The sequence below is a fragment of the Leuciscus leuciscus genome, assembly GCF_965113295.1.
Source record: "Leuciscus leuciscus genome assembly, chromosome: 21".
NCBI classification, from domain to species: Eukaryota; Metazoa; Chordata; class Actinopteri; order Cypriniformes; family Leuciscidae; genus Leuciscus; species Leuciscus leuciscus.
Window position 1 is genome coordinate 12,070,287 of NC_138745.1, and position 23,227 is coordinate 12,093,513.

At 37.4% G+C, this 23,227-nt stretch overlaps 1 protein-coding gene across 6 annotated transcripts in view; it reads right to left on the reverse strand.

Annotated features, from left to right (window-relative positions):
- The window catches only part of ccser2b (coiled-coil serine-rich protein 2b), a 435,236-nt gene extending 413,080 nt beyond the window's left edge, over nt 1-22,156 (reverse strand). For all 6 annotated transcript variants that reach the window (XR_014201002.1, XR_014201003.1, XM_082151401.1 and 3 more), the window contains exons 1-2: nt 21,872-22,156; nt 198-1,659 (exon numbers count right to left, since the gene is read on the reverse strand). Coding sequence is in view for 4 of the 6 variants with exons in the window: in XM_082151401.1 (XP_082007527.1) it covers nt 198-1,626 (1,429 nt within the window). In the remaining 2 variants the exon portion in view is untranslated. The remainder of the gene's footprint in view (nt 1-197; nt 1,660-21,871) is intronic.
- Between the last annotated feature and the right edge of the window lie 1,071 nt (nt 22,157-23,227).

Here is a 23,227-nt window from a genome sequence, read left to right on the forward strand (position 1 = left end):
TTCATTCTTTAGAAGAAAAAAAGTACTTATTATAATTTTTCAAGAAATACATTTAGGAACATTCTTACAAACTAGGACACCAATGCAGGGGTCATGTATTACACTCAGAAGTTACCTAGGGTTTGAACAGTCAAAATGCAGAAATGGGGATTAGTAGTTCTGAGGTGTAATGGAAATAAAGAAATTCTCAATCAAACCTGCGAGTCCCATCCCTGCCCAGTCAACCGATTCGGACAAGAAGGTGTGCAGGTTGGTCAGCGATGATTCCTCATTGCACTTGGTGATTAGGGTGTTGGCATCTGTACATAGTCCAAAGTGGTCTAACCCTTCTTTGAGGACAGGCAGCAGCAGGGTCTCACCTCCATTCCCGAGATTATCAAAGTCATCCATGTACTCTTCACTAGTATCATTATTCTCCACAGAGGAGGACGAAGATAGCGACATAACATCAAAAACCTCCATGAAAGGACTCAGAATGTCCTCAACTTCATTTACTTCAAATGAGGTCTCATTTGGGGTAGTTTCAATACTTTCATTGTTGGTGGTTGGTTCTGAACTGGTTTCTGCAATCTGTGTAGGATCTTGGATATCTTTACTCAATTCTGCTTCTTTTTGGACAGTTTCGGGGACAACAGGACGGAGATGTTTGGTGGTGTTTGTTGGTCGTGTAAGTCTATAACTGAGCATAGATGGTTTCTTACCTGAACAGCTGGGTAAAAGTGATTTCTTTATTGTGGTCGTTGGCGAAAGATGATCACTAGTAGTTACAGAGGGCCTTGCAATCCCATATTTACCTACTTTCCCATCAGATAATACTGGATTTGGCTGAATGAGGGGTGATCTAGCCACTGGAGATTGTACTAAAGGTCTGGGGAGTTCTTTAGCAAGCTCTGTAGCTTTGTTAAAGGAGAAGGAACGGGTCATGGGTGGGCTGGAGGGGCAGGTTGCCCTCTTGAAGTTGGTGAAACTCTGAGAGTGCACTATGCTCTCTTTAGAGGAAAACTTGATGCTGTCGTTGGACAGGGACAGTTTGCCCTGCAGGGTTCTTTGTTGGGATGCATGACCAAGACAAGACCCTGAGGTGCCATAACGCCCATTACCACCACCATTACCACCACCACCACTACCATTACCACTACCATTACCACCACCACCACTACCATTACCACCATGCAGAGTAGCTATACCATTATAGAGGGGATTCCCTGTGGAGAGGCGTTTGGGAGTAGTCATGCGGGGAATGGTTTTGCTAGGCTGGGGTATACTCCTGGGACAGCTACTTTGTGAAGTTGGGACTGCACTCTTACATTTAACTGCAGCTGTAGGGAAAGGCTTTTTAGTCACCATCACTGGGGACTGAGAATCTATAGTTACACTACTCTCCTCATCCAAGCAGCCAGAGTGTTGAACTTTATTTCCACTGTCCTCTTCACCCTTTCTCCAATTTAGGGATGGCACACGTGTCAAACTATTGTGCCTGCCTATAGGTCCAACTTTAGACTCCATGGAGGAAACCGGGAGGGCAGATCCTTTGGGAAGGGGGGTCATGGTGGTGACTGAGGGATGGGAAGCAAACTTGGGAAGCCTGGAGACCATGTTGAGCTGTTTGACAGCGTTCCTTTCCATCAGCTAGGTTCACCACCATGGATGTGGACAAAACTGCAAAAAAAGGAAAAAGAGACATGATGAAATATGAAAAAAGCTAATTGTTTGCAAGTTGTACACAACAGCCAGTGTTTTAATGCATGACATGGCCATTTCACATTATTTGACATGCACGTTCTGTGATTTAAAGACAGAAAAATGAGTAAACTTCCAAAGAAATTATAATTTGGCATGATGATAAGGCACGCAAGGGTAAGTGAATATTCAGTAGTTTCAACTCCTTTCCTTGGTGCTGAGCATGTTACATTTTTGTTAGAACTACATCACTGCTGATTATGTATAATTAATAGGGGAGGGGTTCCTCTAAAGCTTTCAAGTTGGAATGTAATGCAAGGAACACATTACACAATTTTCAAAGTCATCGGATCCCTGTACTTCTCACACTACAAGACTGTCTGGGGTACAATTTAGCTGCTGTTGTGGGCAGATTACATGTTGAATCGGCGACAGGGGGTCACACATTAGACAACATTTCAAAAGGAAGAATCGCTTTGTCTGCTGTTTTTTTTTTTTTTTTTCACCATCTTGAATTTTGCACAAAAAAAACCTACTTTTTCAAACTCGTCCTAGCCGGTTCATCCATTTTGTTTGTTTTTTACCACTGTTCTCAAATAATGTGCGAACATATTTGTCAAAGAGTACGACAGCACGTCAATATGTACGGTTATATCTCTGCAACTCTTTAGTGTAATCAGACTAGGGTGGACGATGTACCGGCAGACACGATAAACCGGTAGAAATGTCAACGGGTAGAGATTTTGGACTTTCGTCTCTATCGCAGTAAGGCTCATGTGACGTTGCTGTGCTGCTTCATCATGGAAGCTTATTGTCTGCATTGCAGTTTAAAAACAGGTGATTTTAAACAGTTGAAACACAATAAGCAGAGAAATAGAACTTATTTCAGTATATGCACGTGCTGTCTGAGAGACTGTTTCTCAGCGCTGTCTGAGAGATGCAAGGAATGAAGCCGCTGCTCATAGAGTGCGAGAACTGAAGTGAGTGCTTTTTGCCATCTAATTAGGCTTGAACAGTTAAATACACATACCTATGCGTCAAACTGACCATGTATTCGCAAGTAAACAGTCATTTATGTCTTAAGTGAACGTTAACAGTTGAGAGAGAAAACGCAGAAGTATATTGGATCCGTGAAGTCGGTCGTAAAGTGACAGCATCCAAATGTACAAAAAAAAAGAGAGAAAATCTCTCTGTTCTTGACTGAATCACTTTTGTAACTTTAATAAGAATACATGTATATTTAATTTACACAGTAAATACATTGTTTTTTTCATACATTTGATTACTTAATACATTTTATGTAGTATTTCTAGTGCTTGACGTTTTTCAGGTAGGTCTATTTCATTGTGTAGCCTATTTGTTCTATTGTATTTTTTTTTTCTTTGCTCGTTCTTTATCACAGTTTACTTGTCTTCAGTAAGGTTGAGAGCTTTTTAGGCTAGTAGTTTTTTAAATGATATTGAAAATGGTGATAAGAATTATGAAATTTCAATGGTATCAAAAATGTATATCATAAAAACCTTATTTAAAGCAAAAATAACTATATCGTGTAATTTATCGTTATCGTGAAATACAATTACTTATATCGGGGTATAAGATTTTGGTCATATCGCCCACCCCTAATTCAGACCAAACTTGGTACACGTCATCAAAAGCATGACCTATGAGGCTACTTGCTGTGTTTCATAAATCTGGTATCTTTTGATTCAGTGCAGCATACAGAGTTGAATTATACCAAATTTTCCAATGTCAACCCTTTTAGGCATTGACCATTTTGAATTTTGTCATAAAATGCACATTGGCATATCGTTACGAACCTTGGTATGTCATCGGCACAATGCTCAGTGATTATAATTGGAGCGCTGCTAACAGCACATTTCAAAGTTTCTGAAATGACAACCTTATTTAAACAGTGGATTGAATCCGAAACTGCAATGATTGTCAGTGATGATCACCATAGCAATGTACGAGGCAAAACAAACCCTGATACTGAATGTCAAAACAGATCTTGGAGCATAAATGCAAATAATTGATCTATCACTTGTTCTATTACTTTTTATAGGAAGATTGCACTTTTTGTATAATTCAATTATAGGAATTCAATAATAGTTCAATAATAAAAAATTTAATAAAAATGAATTGTATTACTTCAGTTTTACTTAGTATGGAGCACTGAGAAGTGCTGTTTATGTTGTTTATATATCCATGCTTGAAAACAAGAAACACATTTGTTACTGCAGTTTCATGCAGTGTTCTTAATAAAATAGTTTTTTATTCAGTTATCTTTTGAGGCTGCTTAGTCACCTATGGTATCGATTTAATTCCATTCGGGCTGTAAAGCAGCTCTGCAGAAAAAATAAATGTATATGTAGTAGCTTCTGGTATCGTACCAAAGCCAAATTTGTGGTATTGAGCCAACCCTAGGTGGCAACTTTAAGCTTTAGCTAATAACTCTGCAACTGTGTGTGACAGAATTCAAATTCTTATTTCTTCCGAATCCTTGCTTTTATCCCGAATATATATATTTTTTTTTTTATGATTATCTAAAAAAATGTATCACCATTCTAATTTGTAAAAAAAAAAGTGACTTTGTCTTTTTTTTTCTTAGGCCATTTGTCAGACCCTTAACTTTCCCCACATCAGATCTAGACCATGCTGACAAAAAGTTCTCTATTTTAGAAGATTAAATTATTTATATGTGCCTGGTATTACCCCTTATGACTATTATGTTTATATCTTGATTTTTGCGTACACAAAGTCTGCACTTCTCAAAACTTTGCACATATGGAGAAGAAGTCAAGAGGTGAACACACTTAGTTTCATGAATTTATGATACAGCAAATTCTAAACTGTCAGCCATTTTAACTGGAAAATGAAAGCTATTATATTAATGCTGCCCACTAGAGGGAGCCGCAGAAAAGGGAATCACCATGATCTAACCAGATGTGATGTGATTCCAGTTGTAAGAAATGTTTCGGTCCAGACTCAACATATATACAAGAAGAGAAAAATATCAACCACAACCTACAGCCAATCTGATGACCGTGTGGTGGGCTGCAAGTGCAAGTGCATTCATGCGTTCATGACCTCAAGGCTAGATTATTGTAATGCTCTACTGCAGGGAACGGCAACTGGCGGCCCGCGGGCCAAAACTGGCCCGCCAGCAATATTTTCTGGCCCGCCGGATTATTTTGGTAGTCCTAAATGCTGCACAAAACTCTTCCACTACTTGAGAAAAGCCGTAGTCGCGCGGCGATTTCACCGCCGCATACTGTGTGAAACGCCCATAGGGAATCATGCGGCGCGGGATTACATTTTAAAGTATAACTGGCGTTCACACCGGACGCGAATAGCGCGTCAAATTCGCGCCTGCCGCGTCTAGTTATACGCTTGACCACTTTGTGTCCGTTCGCGGGTCAAAAGACGGTAGCGGTCAGAACTCTGGTGTACTTTGGACGGAGCGGGCGGTCTGACTGACAATAGCCCACTCGCACTCCCGACATCTTTTGACAGCGTATCCGCACTTAATTCTGACCACCTGTACACCTGCTCTGAGGAGCTGTTTGGTACTGAAACCATTGTCAGTCAACAACATTATTTTTTTGCAAGGATGTTTGAAATAGTTCGGCAGAAAATAGCCTACTTCATTTCGTCAGTAGGGCAATATGATTTTCGTTTATGTTGCTTAGAAATTTGAGTGATAGGCTTTGTCCTATTTAATTTGTTATTTATATTTCTTTCTTTTTTTCTGTGGCATTTTTTTTCTCTGCTGACAGTACAATGTTAAAATAGCCTACTATTTATATTGACACGAACACAATTTTTGTATAGCATTTATAATTATTATAGGCTACTTAATCTCCTTCTTTCCGTTAGAGACATTTGAATGTGAGATTATGGAAACGAGATCTAAATTTTGTAGACCCGTCAGGTCGGGAAATAAAGCGGGGGTAACACCGAGTATATTTTAAGCGGTTGCTGAATAGAACCTTGTGGGAGCGGGACGGAAAAAAAAACAGTCCCGCGCAGACCTCCTTAAACCTTAGGTGTGTATGTGTGTGTCCCGAATAAATAATAATAAAAAAAAAAGGAATAAAGTTCAAAAGTCGGACTGTACGGAATGAGGCATGATTGCTATTCACACCTTTATTAAAATGGCTGTAATCTGTTACCACAATAGTACTTGATCTGTTTAAAATGATTTCCTTGATATATGCATAAATTAAAAATTAAAATTAAAATTTGTCTAATACATTTTTTCTATTTTTGATCTGAGCACAATCAGAAAATCAGAAAACCCGTCCTTATTCGTTTTTTTTTTTCTTTTTCATTTCAGTTCAGGAAATAAATAATGGAAAAACAAGTCGTTTTTCATCTTTTTATTTTTGGTTTTAATAAAAAAAAAAAATTAAAAAAAAGATTGAATGAATGATCCACGGACGGTGACGGACACATCATATTCCACAATTATAGGCCTATATAAGAGTATTTAATTTGTATCCATAGGCCTACTCCGTGTAGCTGGCCCGCCATCTACTGGCTAAAAAAAATATTGGCCCGCGGCCAAAGTTACTTGCCGACCCCTGCTCTACTGGCTGGTTGCCCTGCAGGGCTTAATAAACAAAATCCAGCTGATCCAAAATGCAGAAGCTATCTAGTTCTTTCTAGAACCAGGAAGTATGACCATATTAGCCCGGTTCTGTCAACACTACATTGGCTCCCTATTAAACATTGCACACCTTTTAAAATCTTGCTAATTACTTACAAGCACCAAATGGTTTAGCTCTGCAGTACTTGAGCGAGCTCTAAACGCATTATAGTCCTTCACGTCTATTGCGGTTTCAAAATTCTGACCGGTTGATAATACCTAGAATACCAAAGTCCAAGATCCTTTTCCTATTTAGTGCCCAAACTCTTCCTAGCTTTATTTGGGAGGAAGACACACTCTGTCAGTTTAAATCTAGATTAAAAACACATCTCTTTAACCTAGCATACACTCAGCACATTATCACATTTGAGAATTTAATTGTAAAGCTGCTGTGAAACAATCTGTATTGTATAAAGTGTCTCACCAAGAAAAACACACAGAATGTAAATACAATTTCCAACCAAAGGAAAACACATATACTTTCCACGAGTGTTGTTGCGAGTTTCTGACACTGACATACCTGATTATTTTAGAGTTCATTATTTAAATGCAATTAATCATTATGCAAAAAACAATAAAGCACAAGCTTTTGTGTCAGGCTGTTATGTTGTATTGCTAAATGCAATGGTAGAATATTACAACCCCTCGGGACCTGATGTGAGATCCACCAATCAGAGATATTGGGAATCTCAATTGTTTTTTTGATTGGTTAAAGTGAATGAAGGATATCTTCTGTTTTTTGGGGGCTCGAGCACCCACGGGATCAGCGCTTATGGTTGAACATTTTGTTCTAGCTAAGCCTAACATTTTAGTCCTTGTCCTCAGACTTCCCTTTGCTTGAAGGGGGTAATCATGAGTATGTCAAACAATAATGCTATTATATTACATTATATTATATATAATATTTAAAGCAGTCCTCGGGGCTTTGAAATTGCAGGCCAATGATATACAAGGACTTTTAAAAAGAGTCTATTGACATTTTCAACACAAGGAGGTATCATATGAGAGGCCCACACTTTCAGACAATACTCTGATTAAGATCAGAGAGCTGAAAGCCACGTGTGTACTATGATGAAGATTAACCTGATGCAGGGGCACAAAGCATTATTCATTCTATTCATTCAATATGTGACAAATGTTCAAAAGCCCTGTCCGTATTAATGAATTCACTGGAGGGATAAAGCATGACCAAGTGAAGATATCGCCATTTGCCAAAAGTTGGTGGATACAAATTGTCTATTCAAAAGCAAGACAGAGGAACATGCCCTGTGACCAGAGAGATACTTCTGTATTGGAACCATGTTATCATTTGTATCATCCATTTAAACCTCTAAAGAATATGGTAGCGATAAAAGGTTTTGCACAACACTGAGGGTGAATTAGACCGTTCCTTCCAACAAAGCAGTTTTAGTTCATCAACATTTCTGGGTTGTCTTGCTTACACAGCCTTTTAAGGTAATTCTTCGCATCATCCAAGGTTCTCATCAAGTAATCAGTAACATAATGTATTATGGTATTATATAGATCTTTAGGACATTAGTATCTTTGGTATTTTTTAAATACTATGGTACATGAATTTTACAATCATCCATTATAGGACTAGGTGGTATGACGGTATGCCATGCAAAAGTAGAAATGTATCAACTGTTAGAGATTCTGCTGTAGATATAGGCAACACAGCAGTCAGTGGGCAGCAGCTTCACATTACTTTACATTTTGCAACACCGGCCAAGACAAGAAGGGACAACAGGGGCTTTCGCACCGAAAGGAACTTTTCCATAGTTCCTAGAACTAATGGCGGACTACCCACTTTTGGCGTTTTCATACCACAGGAACTGGGAAAATATTTATATCTAGGAATGCCTTTTGGTCGAACTAAATTAGCTCCTAAGTAAAGTAGGGTCGAACCCAGTACAGTAGGAACTATCAGTGACGTAAGTGTAGGCTGATTGGTCGAACACATGCAACAGGTATACGAAACAGCACCCGCCATTTAAAAAAAAAAAAAGCTGTGTAAACTCACACAGTTTACACCACAAACAAACTCCACGATGGAAAAAAGGAATAGATGGACCGACGGCAAAGTCCAAACTTTACGCCACAGACGAAATCCAACGCGACTTTAAAGGAACCAAGCGTTTTCACACCTGAAAGTCCGCACCAAGGTCTGAACCAAAGGTCATGTTTTGATGCATACATTCGGTTAGTTTTGGTTTGGTTTCACATTGCAATTATGCGAGCGCACTAAAGAACTTTACATGACGTTCTCGCGTCCTGTCGTCATCATCTATGTGGGCTGCATCTTGACATTGATTGGTTTGTAAACGGACGTGCATCTGACGTCAGCGTGTTGTCAATTCGGCGGGTAACTTTGACAAGAATGAATGAACAGACGTATACACTGTGCGGTGTACACTGAACCATTGTGTGCCCAAATATAATGACATTAGATGATGTACATCGATTTTGAGAGCCAACCCCTAAATATCTACGATAGTCTGCAGACATGGTTCAGGTATCTCCTTTATTGTAAGTCTATATAGACAAGAGCACATGTGACAAAGAATGCAGTCATGCAAATATTCCAGGAAGTTCTCTTTTATCCTGCTGAGTCATTAAAAAAAAAGTGATGCTGTGCAACCCAGTGGATTGAATGATTAAAGATATAAGACTATCCACCTTATTTTTCACGAAAGAGCGGGCACAGCCATTTGTAACTTGAATGTGTCTGTCATTCAATTTATCACAATTTTACCTGAAAAAAAAAACATACCATACATTTTACAATAGTAAAACATACCATTATACTGCTTTATATTGCAAATTTTCAAATGTTATCATATTATTTTAATTTCATAATAAACACACCGGTTTGTAGCACAAAAATAGTTTTACCAAAGTTTTACAGCACTTTGTTATTCTTAGTTATTTACCTGTGAATCAGAAGTCTTGCACATAAAAAAAAACAGCTTACTTCCACATTGCAAAATAAGATGGATACAACTACTATAGCTATTTATCTACCGCTAAGACTCACGTTTGCTTTCCCTCACTATTTGCATTTGTACTGTCTGTTGAACCAAGTGAGTGAATGTGTTTGCAGTCAAACTCCCAGGCACACCCATGTTTATAAAATGACACATGATCAGGTGGTGCACATGGACACATGCATGAGACATCAAATAATGTCTGTCAAAGATCGACTATAATAAGACAGAATGACAGACATATACAGTTTGCTTATAAGTATGATACATTGCATACTCACTGATAATGTGTCAGAAATAACACTAAGGAAAATGTTAATGATGGTTTAACAGTCCTCCCTGCCTACCCACACCCAACTGCTGAGTTATATTACACACACACACACACACACACTATTATATATATATATACACTCACCTAAAGGATTATTAGGAAAAACCTGTTCAATTTCTCATTAATGCAATTATCTAATCAACCAATCACATGGCAGTTGCTTCAATGCATTTAGGGGTGTGGTCCTGGTCAAGACAATCTCCTGAACTCCAAACTGAATGTCAGAATGGGAAAGAAAGGTGATTTAAGCAATTTTGAGCGTGGCATGGTTGTTGGTGCCAGACGGGCCGGTCTGAGTATTTCACAATCTGCTCAGTTACTGGGATTTTCACACACAACCATTTCTAGGGTTTACAAAGAATGGTGTGAAAAGGGAAAAACATCCAGTATGCGGCAGTCCTGTGGGCGAAAATGCCTTGTTGATGCTAGAGGTCAGAGGAGAATGGGCCGACTGATTCAAGCTAATAGAAGAGCAACTTTGACTTAAATAACCACTCGTTACAACCGAGGTATGCAGCAAAGCATTTGTGAAGCCACAACACGCACAACCTTGAGGCGGATGGGCTACAACAGCAGAAGACCCCACCGGGTACCACTCATCTCCACTACAAATAGGAAAAAGAGGCTACAATTTGCACGAGCTCACCAAAATTGGACAGTTGAAGACTGGAAAAATGTTGCCTGGTCTGATGAGTCTCGATTTCTGTTGAGACATTCAGATGGTAGAGTCAGAATTTGGCGTAAACAGAATGAGAACATGGATCCATCATGCCTTGTTACCACTGTGCAGGCTGGTGGTGGTGGTGTAATTGTGTGGGGGATGTTTTCTTGGCACACTTTAGGCCCCTTAGTGCCAATTGGGCATCGTTTAAATGCCACGGCCTACCTGAGCATTGTTTCTGACCATGTCCATCCTTTTATGACCACCATGTACCCATCCTCTGATGGCTACTTCCAGCAGGATAATGCACCATGTCACAAAGCTCGAATCATTTCAAATTGGTTTCTTGAACATGACAATGAGTTCACTGTACTAAAATGGCCCCCACAGTCACCAGATCTCAACCCAATAGAGCATCTTTGGGATGTGGTGGAACGGGAGCTTCGTGCCCTGGATGTGCATCCCACAAATCTCCATCAACTGCAAGATGCTATCCTATCAATATGGGCCAACAACAGGCCTTTCTAAAGAATGCTTTCAGCACCTTGTTGAATCAATGCTACATAGAATTAAGGCAGTTCTGAAGGCGAAAGGGGGTCAAACACAGTATTAGTATGGTGTTCCTAATAATCCTTTAGGTGAGTATATATATATATATATATATATATATATATATATATATATATATATATATATATATTATACACACACTCGATATAAAATACGGCTGTCAAAATTAACGTGTTAACGCACGTCGCACGCGATAATTTTTTTTAGTTTAACGTATTAAAAATAGCACAGCATCCGTTTTTTCCCCGTCATCCTTTGGCTTACGTTACATCATATGACCACGATCTTATTTATGCAAATGCTTTTAAACCTTTCGCAATAAGACACAAAAGAAAACTCAGTGCGGTATTGGCGCATTTGTGAATCTCCTGTCTGTGTGACACGCACACACTCGTGTGCACAGAAAACCGCTTCAGACAGTGCTTGAACGGACAAAAACACACAAAATTATGAAAAAAAAATGCTCGTTTTGTCAAGTATCCTCGCAAGCAGTCTTAAATGAGTTACATTTTAGCCACAGCTTCAGCATCTATTTGTAATGTAGGGGATGGAACACTTCAGATTCTAGAGAGCATTTGATTGGACAGAAAATCTGATGAGAAGCTGAAGTGCAGAGTGATGTCATCCAAATCGTTGATCCATATTGGCGGAAGTGAGAGACTGTACGTTTTGAATTTATATCTTCTAAATGCGAATTGTGTCATTGTTTTGGAGCACACTAGCTTATAGATAACAGTAAGGCTAACATATTCATACTAAAAACAAAAAAACTTAAATTTCGATTTCATAGGGACTTTAAGGATAATCAAAGAACAAAAGAAAAAGAGAAAATCACTCACTGCTCTTGACTGAATAACTTTTGTAGCTTTAATGAGGATTAATCTATATTTAAATTACAGTTTATGCAATAAAGACTGTGAAGTGTTTGATAACTTTATTAAATGTATGTATACTATATCCTACCTATTAGACCTACCTAAAAATCTTAAAGCACTGTTTACAAGGTTACATGGTCAAAAAAATAAAAAATAAATAACTTGTTGTGTATTATGACAGGGCAAAAAAAAAATCTGAACTTGTTTGACAGGGCCAATAGAAAAAAAAAATAGGCGATGATATTAAGGGCATAGGTAAATGTGACATTTATTATAATGAGTTCATGTGAAGATTGTTTTAAGTTCACTTAAATTAGAATGAAATAATGAAAGAATGAATGAAAGAAAGAATGAAAGAAAGAATGAATGAAAGAATGAATGAATGAAAGAATGAATGAATGAAAGAATGAATGAATGAATGAATGAATGAATGAATGAATGAATGAATGAATGAATGAATGAATGAATGAATGAATGAATGAATGAATGAATGAATGAATGAATGATCAGCAAGTACATGGCAGCAACTCAGCAATTTAGGCATGTAGACATGGTCAAGACAATCTGCTGAAGAAAGGTGATAAGTGACTGAGAAACTGCTGATCTACTGGGATTTTCAAACACAACAAAATCTCTAGGGTTTACAGAGAATGGTTTGAAAAAGAGAAAATATCCAGTGAGCGGCAGTTGTGTGGGTGAAAATGCCTTGTTGATGCCAGAGGTCTTAGGAGGCCAGACTGGATCAAGCTCATAGAAAGGCAACAGTAACTCATATAACCAAACGAATATGCAGAGGAAGAGCATCTCTGAACGGACAACACGGCTACAGCAGCAGAAGACCACACCGATGCCACTCCTGTCAGCTAAGAACAATGGTTTTAAAGCAACAATTCACACAGGCTCACCAAAATTGGACAATAGAAGATTGGAAAAATGTTGCCTGGTTTATGAGTCTCATTTCTGCTGCGACATTCAGATAGTGTCAGAATTTGGCATAAACATGAAAGTATGGATCCATCCTACCTTGTATCAACAGTTCAGGATGCTGGTGGTGTAATAGTGTGAGGGACATTTTACTGAGGGACGTACTAATTTAGTAGCCATTTTATGACCACTGTGTACCCATCGTCTGATGGCTTCTTCCAGCAGGATAACGCACCATGTCAAAAAGCTCAAATCATCTCAAACTGTTTTCTTGAAAGTAACAATGGCCTTCTCTACTCAAATGGCCTTCCCAGTCACCAGCTCTCAATCCAATAGAGCACCTTTGGATGTGGTGGAATTGGAGATTCGCATCATGGATGTGCAGCTGACAAATCTGCAGCAACTATGTGATGTTGTTATGTCAATATGGACCAAAATTGCTAAGAAATGTTTCCAGCACCTTGTTGAATCTATCTATGCCATGAAGAATTAAAGTTCTGAAGGCAAAAGGAAGTCAAACCTGATAGGTGTACCTAATAAAGTGGCTAGTGAGTGTATAATAAATATATATGAGCAATATCACGCTTGTAGTCATGCAATATGGCTTGGTTCATGCATGTCATAGCTCGTTGCTTCATTAGTAGTCCAGTGCTGCAGCTACTCATCATACTGTCATATTCGAAGACAACATTGCAAACACCTCCATGTTGTTTTTGTCACAGTCCTATCAACCCAACGTCATTGCCATGGAAACCAACGCACATATTCCGGAAAACGAAAACGAGCCACGGACGGGTCACATAATCAAATCTGAACAGTTGGGATATAGTGTGGAGATTCAGATCGGATACACACATAATCAGATTTGCACTGACAGAGAGAGCATAGTCTTAGTCAGTGTCTTAAGGACTGTTCCACAGAAGCATGTGCAATAATTGTTTATGGTTCATTGAACAAGCTTAAAAATAAAAAAAATAAAAAAATAAAAACACATTGTATAAACCCTTTCCAATAAAGATTTGTAAAGCTTATTTGGATTTTGCAAAATTATCTTTAAAATATATTCTGAAAAAAGACAGTATGTTATACATGCAGTAGCCTGTATACTGTAACCTGTAAAAGTAGCAATATAATCATAATTGGTAAGCCCTCAAAAAAATATTATATTGTATAAGCATTCCTATTTTTTATAATAAAATGAATTCACATCTTTTTTCAATTGAATACTTAAACTTGATTATTTATTTACTTTTTATTTGAAAATGTATGGATGCAAACCAAAAGATTAGATTATTCATTTACATTTCTGTGACACATTTAAATTATGGATATTCTGTATTATATGGCAAATTGTGATGTTGCTCGGCAACTGTAATTAGTTAATCTCCACTTTACATCACGCCCTTAATAACAAGTTCTTCCTCGTCTTGACTTGTTTGACGCATGTGTTTTTACTTTTTTTTTATGCTTCTTTGAAACTCTCACCACAACTTTTTTGACGGTTACATTCCTTCTGTCACAGAAAATAGTTTGTCTTCCATTACAGGTGTGAAAGGTTAAAAGGTTGGCCTAAGGCATGCTGATAATGATAGCAATAATGAGGAATATTTCTACAAAAATAATAAATAATAAATCAAGGAACTTTGCTGCCACACCATGGGTGCAGCAGGCGCAATGATATTACGCAGCGCCTGAAAATAGTCCCCAGCTAGGTAGCTTCCAACGTGACCGGCACTAAGTTTGTGTAGTTGCAGCCGATTCAAAATAGATACGGTTCAGGATCTGCACCAAAGTAAATGTCTTCTGAATCTTTTTCAACTTTTCATTTTCCGTCGGTCTTAGTACACGATGTACATGTAACTACAGAAGAGTCAAGTTTTAAATGGGAAAAATATCAAAACTCTTTGGTCATTTTTTTGAGAGAGATGCTAACGGTCTAATCAGATTCAATGATCTATGCTAAGCTATGCTAAAAGTGCTACCGCCAGACCCGGAGATAAAACTCAACTGTTTAACTCTAGGGGAGTTGGAAAATGAGCCTATTTCCCAAAAAAGTGGAGTGTTCCTTTAATTCCATGCAGCTCCTTGCCCAATACTATGTTGTGAGTGTGACATCAAAACACTTTCACCATAATGCATGATTTACAAGCTAATATATATAGTGAAATTGCTTGGTCGCTCACCTAGTGGTCGCTCACCTAGGGACAACAACGATTGTACTTTCTAAGGAAGCTTAACTCTTTTAATGTTGATACGGTTATTCTGTCTTTATTTTATAAATCTTTTATTGAATCTGTCCTTACTTTTGCTTTTATTGCCTGGTATGGGGGCATCAGTCTGAGGGAGAAAAATAACCTCAGCCACATTGTGAAGGTGGCTGGGAAGATAATAGGCTGTCCACAGGTTTCCTTGACAAATATTTATGAGAGGCAGGTTATGAGGAAAGCAGATGCCATATTGGACTGTGTAAATCACCCCCTTCATTGTTCTTTTGAGGTCCTCCCCTCAGGCCGGAGATTCAGAATCCCTTGTTTTAAGTCCAATAGGACAAAGAACTCTTTTATACCTAGTGCAATTCGGTTGCTAAATTTGCACAATTCTTTGACCTAGATGAGTAGTAGAGTAACAGTTTTTAATTAGTAGTTTGTGTTGTTTATTCGTATGTGTATGTGGTGTTTACTTGTTGTGTTACCTGTATGTTTACCTCGCTGTAAGACAAGTTTCCCTTAGGGGACAATAAACTGAAACTAACTAACTAACTAACTAGTACAGCATTGCACTTGCAATCCAAACCACTTGAGTATGCATGTGAGGCACAAGTCACAATAAAAGAGCTACATGCCATGCCATGACATGGTTGCTTCAACAAATGCACTTTTATCTTACATTTGCTTTTGTTATAGGTTAGGTTTAGGGTAGGGTTTAGTGAAGGTGGTACATTATTTTCAAATGTGACAGTGCATTAACCTTTTAGTGACACTCACTGGATATGTCCTTTCCGGACTACCACAATACTTATAGCAACCAACGAAATATAACATTGCCAGATTCATGTTCATCTGTTTCAGGTAAAACTGATGACACTTTTAGTGCCACTCACTGGACATTTCACTTTTAAAGTGTTTGAAACGTACAATAAGCATGTTTTGCTGAAAGGCATGTTTTGTCAATGGACAAATTATGATGATCTGTGTCAATGTGACAATGTAATACTGACTAATTAAAGAACATTTTCATCAAAAGAGAAAAACTCACTAAAGGAACAACGAATACTACTGAGTTCTTTTAAAATGTAACACCGTGTCTACACCGGACGCGAGCGGCGTGATGCAACGCGACACGACAAATCCCTGACAGTAAACTGATGTCTAGTTCTATTTGTGACGTACTCCAAGCACTTGCGATACTTCTCATAGGAAGGACAAATGGATTTGCAAAGGTCGCTTTGTCACGTCCAGTAGACAGCTTCTAGCTGGTGCGGCGAGGAGCGAAGCGTCACGTCCAGTGTAGACGTGGTGTAAGCCAGTCTTGCTAAAGGTGAAAACACTGACAAACCATTAGAGGTGGCACCCCCAAGTCACCTTCAACTGAGGTGTTACATATCACACAGCTCTTACAGCTTTGTTTCCACTGTACTGTCTGAAATTGTCTGAGATCTGATTTGTATCAGAGATGATGCACCCTCCAGCCTCTAAAAAAAGAAGTATCATAGTCTCATAGTCACAAGATCATTATATCACACACAACTAAAATCCACATCATCTCAGATGATGTTCATTTCATCACATTATCTCCCAAACTTTTTTTTATTAATTTATTTTTATAGATTATAATCTATACATCCATAAACAACTTTAGTCAAAAAAAATAAAACTCAGTTTTGGACCGTGACAATCACTTTATGGAAAAGAGCGATGAGGGGGAAAAGTGTTCTAAATGGCATGAGTATGCATAACAGAACGTTCATTTTTAGGTGAACTATGTTATTAAGACACTGCAAAAAGAGCATAACAGAAAATTGTACATTGGCTAGTTTTCAATCTTATTGAGACAAAGAAAAAAAAATCAATCCCATTTTTTCTTTCAGCTTGCAAAGCACCACAGAAGCATTTAAACAAATTATGTTGACTTCCCTAATGCAAATGAACTTCACGGCTTCATTCTCAACCTCATCACACACACCTCTCTGGCCTTCTCAAATGGTTTAGTCCATAGTGAACCTCAGTAGCTGTTGGCAAAAATGTCACCAAATTTTCTGAATGGGGGATCAAATGTCAAAATATTCAGTCGACTACCAATCTGAATATTGGGGGGAGAAACAGAATATTTGGAGGCATTTAGCCTAGCTACGACGCAAGTTAGTATAGAAGAATAAAACGTCATCAGTATGTGCTAGTGACAGACAAATAGAGCAAGATGAATTGCACTTTAGCATTGTGGTTTTTATGTGTACTGAAAATAGAGAAGGAAGCAAAATAGGAGAATATGGATGCGGTCATGGCTAGGGAAAAGAGGCCAACTTGGCATGCCAATTTTGTAAGTGGAGCTTGTGGTAAGTAGTTTTAAGTTTTAGCACCATGTCGCGTTGATCAATATGCAATTTCATGTTGCATTTTTATTGGCTAGTCAGTACACATAGGTCGTAGCAGCAAACACTGTGAGATGATCATGTTAAATTTCAGACTTTGTGTATAAAACGTGTTGGTATTTTACTGCCGATGGTGTTCATTTCAGTTGGAAATTGCATTGAATTGTGTGTAGGTATGCTTGTCGAGTTTTGCAGAAATGTAGGTAGAGGCAGGTTTTTCCATCAAAGGACCAGCTACACTTCTGCCCATAAAGCGATGGCTCTGAACATATCCGCTTATAGCTTCAAAGTCATCTATGCTTTTCAACAGATATGTGGATTTAAAATCCATCTTCCATCTTTCATCTAAACAGACACAGAGAACGATGCAAATAAAAATGTTCAATATAGTCTCCTAATTTTTTTATACCATAACTTTGTCTCCTGCTATCTCTTTTTTTGCCCTTGCCTGCACCTCTTGGGCTGGTAGAAGAGCTAAAAGGTGACCGTTTTGAAAATCACACAGAAATCTTGTCTTTCTTCAGGAAGAGAAAGGTCTAGTGAAAAGACTGAATCTTACATGGTTATGGCCTTTGTTGTACATATTTAATGGCCCATGAACTGCTGGGGGAACAAAGTGCATGCAATATGTAAAGAACCTGCAGGTGCTCATTTTCCTTATTTTATGTTGCTACCTTTGTGGATTGACTTGCTCTATCTGAACAAATCACCTGCAGACGATGGGGCAACAAAGCTGCATCAAGTAAAGTTTGCATAGTTTGTCTGAACAAACAAGTCACAATAATTAAGCCACTGTGCAAATAATGCACACAACCCCACATCAAAAAATGTGAGAATAGTTAATATAGTAACTTGTAGGTCTTCCTTTTGCAGCAACAACCAACCAACATTTTCTGTGGCTGCTTATAAGACTATCACAACAATGAGGGTGAATTTTGGACTATTGCCCTCTACCAATCAAATATCAGGTCATGTCACCTCATCTCAGTTAGCCTATGGTCAGGACTCTAACTTAGCCATTCCAAAACATTAGTCTTTTTCATCCATTCTTTAATTGATTTACTTGTTTGCTTTGTGTTATTGCTTTGTTGCATCACCCAAACTCTGTTATGTTTGAGGTCATGGATTGATGGCTTGACATTTTTGAATGAAATTTTCCTTCAATGATAACCTATACATGCACACAATTACACTAATAACTACCAAAAATCAGCTTATTGAAATTACCCATCTTACCAGTTTACATGCAAACCAATAACCCGGCAATGCAAGAAAACCATGTTTTGTTTTGTTATTGTTATTTTACATTTATATTTTTAATAAATTTTAAAGCACTTCTTCTTTTTTTTCTGATGCCTTCTCATAGACCAGCGTCTTCAGATGCTAACTTTTTACTAGCATGTTAGAACACACAGGAATTAACAATTAAGTATTTGATATATTGTTGAAATTTATTTTAACAACTTTCATGTTGTTAAAATATGAAAATATGTTGCTATCTTAACGGCAGCCAGGAAATACTGTGAACTCATTAATGAAAACCATCTAATAAACATCAAAATACAACATAATTACATAACCACAATAAATAACTGTAAAAGGCCATAGAAATCTGTATTCAAAATGAACACTTCTTTGTCCATTAGCTGAGCTGATGTCCGCTACCGTATAGGAAAATGAACGCAACTTGCTCTTACTTTCAATAAGCAGGAAAAATTCCCAACTCTAAATACACAACTAATTATAAGTGTAGGAAGTTTGTATTGTAACGCTTAGTTTGTATACAGACTTAATATACAAAAATGGTAACTCACTTAAAGGGATAGTTCACTTTGAAATAAATGTTTGGTATGTTTTAGCTTACCTCAAGGGCATCCAAGATGTAGGTGTCTTTTTTTCCGCAGTAGTTTCAATTTTGATATTTTTAGGTCAAACCGTTCTTGTCTGTCAGTCATATAATGCAGGTCGATGGTCATTATCTCAAAACACAAGCACAGAGTCCAAATTAAAACAATTCCCCGTCGTCCAAATTAAACAATTCCCCATCGTAAGTACACATTGATGGCCCAAGACACGAAACGAGCGGTTCGTGTGAGAAAACGAACAGTATTTATATCGTTTTTACCTTTTATACGCAGCCATGTCGAAGTGATCTGATCTGACGTGTATGCAGACTGGTGCATAGATATATACACACTAGATGTCGCCTTGTCTACGGCAGTTCATTGGAACGAATGTCTTAAAGGCGACATCTAGTGTATATATCTATGCACCAGTCTGCGTACACGTCAGATCAGATCACTTCGACATGGCTGCGTATAAGAGGTAAAAACGATATAAATACTGTTCATTTTCTCACACAAACCGCTCGCTTCGTGTCTTAGGCCATCAATGTGTACTTTCAAAAAAAATGTATTTCAAAGTGTAGTAAATTAGATTAAATCCCTTTAATCCTACAGTAAAACTGAGTGGGGAAAAAACAAATGTGCCAATATTGGATCCATGCATTAGGCCTAAAAGTGGCTATTTCGAATGAATTAGTATGATGTGATTTGTACACAAACATATGATATAAAAAAGAAGCATGAAGCTTATTTTAATGTTTCTTGAGGTTTATTTAAGAATTGTGAAATTTCACGAATATCAAACATTTTGGAGTCTCAAAATTATTTCCAGAAAAAAAAAAACTATTGTTGTCATTATGATATTGATCATAACGCCTTCCCCTATTGTCAAAGATGCTAAATACCTGTCTTACAATGATAACTTCAAATGCTAGGTATGCAGCTCACTTGGTTTTGGAACCAAACTAAAAGGTTGCCAACGCAACAGAACATAAAACATTTTGACCAAATGTCTCTACGCACTGATAGCACAACTGGGACATTTCTTTGCCATGCACAGACACCCTCTGGCTTGCCCAGACTACTGCACAAACCACACCCAACCATCACAAACCCTACCAGAGAGGCCAAAGCATGAATTATCTATGGAGATCAGATATCGGAGAAAGCCAAGAACAGCAGAGGAAAGAGTTTATGTGTGTGTGTGTGTGTGTGTGTGTGTGTGTGTGTGTGTGTGTGTGTGTGTGTGTGTGTGTGTGTGTGTGTGTGTGTGTGTGTGTGTGTGTGTGTGTGTGTGTGTGTGTGTGTGTGTGTACACAGTAATTATATTGAGCATGTGGATCTTTTCATCCAGCATGTTCTGAACCAAGGCAAACAAACCTACAAGACCCTACTAACTAGCATCAGTAAAGCTTAACTAATTGATAATCATATTAGACAAAAAAAAAAAGAGATTAATCCCCTTCTTATCATTAAAATCAAGTGAGAGTAAGCGTAAGACATCTATATACAGCCTGCATTAGGCAAGAGTTCATGAATCATTAAAGATTATAAGAGATCATTATTTGCCTTGACAGTTTTGGCCACATCAGTATCAGTCATTTTGTAGCAAGGGAGTGTCACATTACCTAAAGGCCATCATTACCTGTGTCTGACCTTCAAACCTTTAAAAAGCCACAAAAGTGTTAACATCATCTGCTTGAATTGTTCTTATCACACAGACAAGAAGGTTGCATTAACATTAATTGTTGTTGTTGATGTTGTTGTTTTGTTCTTTGGACCAATCAATTGGCAAAGCTATCGTGGAAAATGCTTCAAAAGATGTGATACATTTCATACACACTTGATCAGGGAAAATCAGCACATTAAAATGTCAAATAAGCAATCTCAAATTAGTATGTTTAATAAGAACAGCACCTAACCAAAAGAGGATGGATACAAAAGTGATAATTAATAAACTCACAATATATACTAAGATAAACAGTGGAATTGCCAGACATGTGATATGGTGTGTAACGTACGTTATCTTCCTCTGATAGTCACGGGGGGCATTCTTCAACTGCGTCACATTTCCATCTAATTTTATTTTTCTCAATCAAAATTCTCTGCTATATTAATAAATCTTTTTAGGTCAAATTAAATAATTGTAGTTTTGAAACAAAAAATAGTATGTATCATTGGCTGTCTTGTTCTTTTGTCAGTGGTTCACATGGTGTTCTTCATTTAATTATGGATACTTTCTAAGACAATTTGATTAACAACCAATCACAAATAACATAAGAGAGTAACACTGGTGAACATACATGATTCTTTCAAAAAGTAGCCTATTCATACAAAATATTTACATGCAAATTGTAAAATAATGTTAAATAAATTCCACTTATTTCATTGTCAAAGACACTATATTTAACAACAAATTGCTAAGTTTTAAATGTCAAAATGTGTCCCTGGCTGCATTATAAGAAAAATACGTATTTACATTCTCTTCATTATAGACTTTCAAAATGTAAAAAACATGTGCATATTGCAAAAAATTAAGCATTAATTTGTTTTGTATGTTCACAACAGAGTTTATATCAGTTTTTCCATATCAATGTGAGTGAAAACATCTGCCACTGAAAGTGTAGAATGACCCGGGAATGTAAACAAAGTCAAAAACACATCAACTCACATGATCAAACCACTACGAGCAAATACAGTATATCAACGTAGATAACAAATAAAACAGAAAAATGACCGCAGTGAGAAGGGAACACGCACCTTATCTGAACGGCTGCCAGTACGATTTCATCCGATTGAAGGCGAGTAGAGCTGGGCGTGGAAATCCACCATAGGAGTCAAAGCCTGCTTAGTGCCACTGTTAAAGCTTCCACCCGATCCGATGGTTAGTCGATACTAGATATGCAGTTGTCGACTAGAGGACTGGTTCTTCTCATCACATTCTATGTTATTGTGAAAGTATGTCCTGCCGGCATGAGAGCATGTTGTGTAAAAACAGCTGACACTGACGTCGGCATTCCTCATACTGCGGGTATACCCGGAAATGGGCGTTGCTTAGCGGCGTGGTCATTGTTTCTGATTTGGGCCTGTCTGTCTCTATCATTTTCATAAGAAGATGCCGCATATGCGCCCCCATCTTGGAACGGTCAGCAAGTGAAGCAGAGCTTTTCGAAACTCCGAATCAACTGAACAAAATGCTTAGGAAAATGATTCCATAATTTTAGGCACTGGGAACACCGCACTGACGACATCAGTGCTGAAAAATACGCACTCTGGTGGTTAAAGTGGTTTAAATGCAAGCAGAATACGGCCCAACCCTGGTGAAAATAAATATAGGCTATAGCCTACTTACAGCCAGACTAATTCAGTATACTTCAAGTGTGTTAATGATTAGTTAACTTGAAGTGTGCTATTTTGGAACAAATAATTTTGTAGGCTACTAATATTTTAGTTAATTAACTCAATTGTAGTGAAGCATACCTTAAAGGGTATGTAGTGTACTTTTGTGTGCTAAATTGGAACAACTTCAAGTAGCCTATACTTGTCTGTGTTGGGACTAATTACATGCTTGATTAGTGATATTAAAGTGTACTTTATTTGTGTTACAAGTAGCCTACAGTACAAATCCATTAAGAGTGTCTTCAAAACATTCAAGCAATATAACAAGTGTATTATATTTGAGTAAAAAGTAAATACTCAGTAATACCTTTGGCTTATTCCAAATACTACAAATTGCACACTTTTTCTTCAATAACAAATGCAAATCAATAAACAAATATTACTTAGCTATACTTTGTAAAATATACTATTGTATAATGTATTTTGAAAGTATTTTCAATGTATTGTTACAATGATTATTTTCAGCACACAGTTGATCAATATGCCTAAGATATATTTTTAAGTAAAGTGCAAATAAATACACTTCAAGTAGCTACTGCATATTTTTCTAAAATATATTTTTCTAAAATATACTATGGGTACAATTAGTTTAAAGTTGAAATTTTTTATTATTTTAAAGGGCGTTAAAAGTTGTATTGTGAAAATAGATAAAAGCATAATGCTAATATACTTTTAATATAATATATTTATATATATATATATATACATATATATATA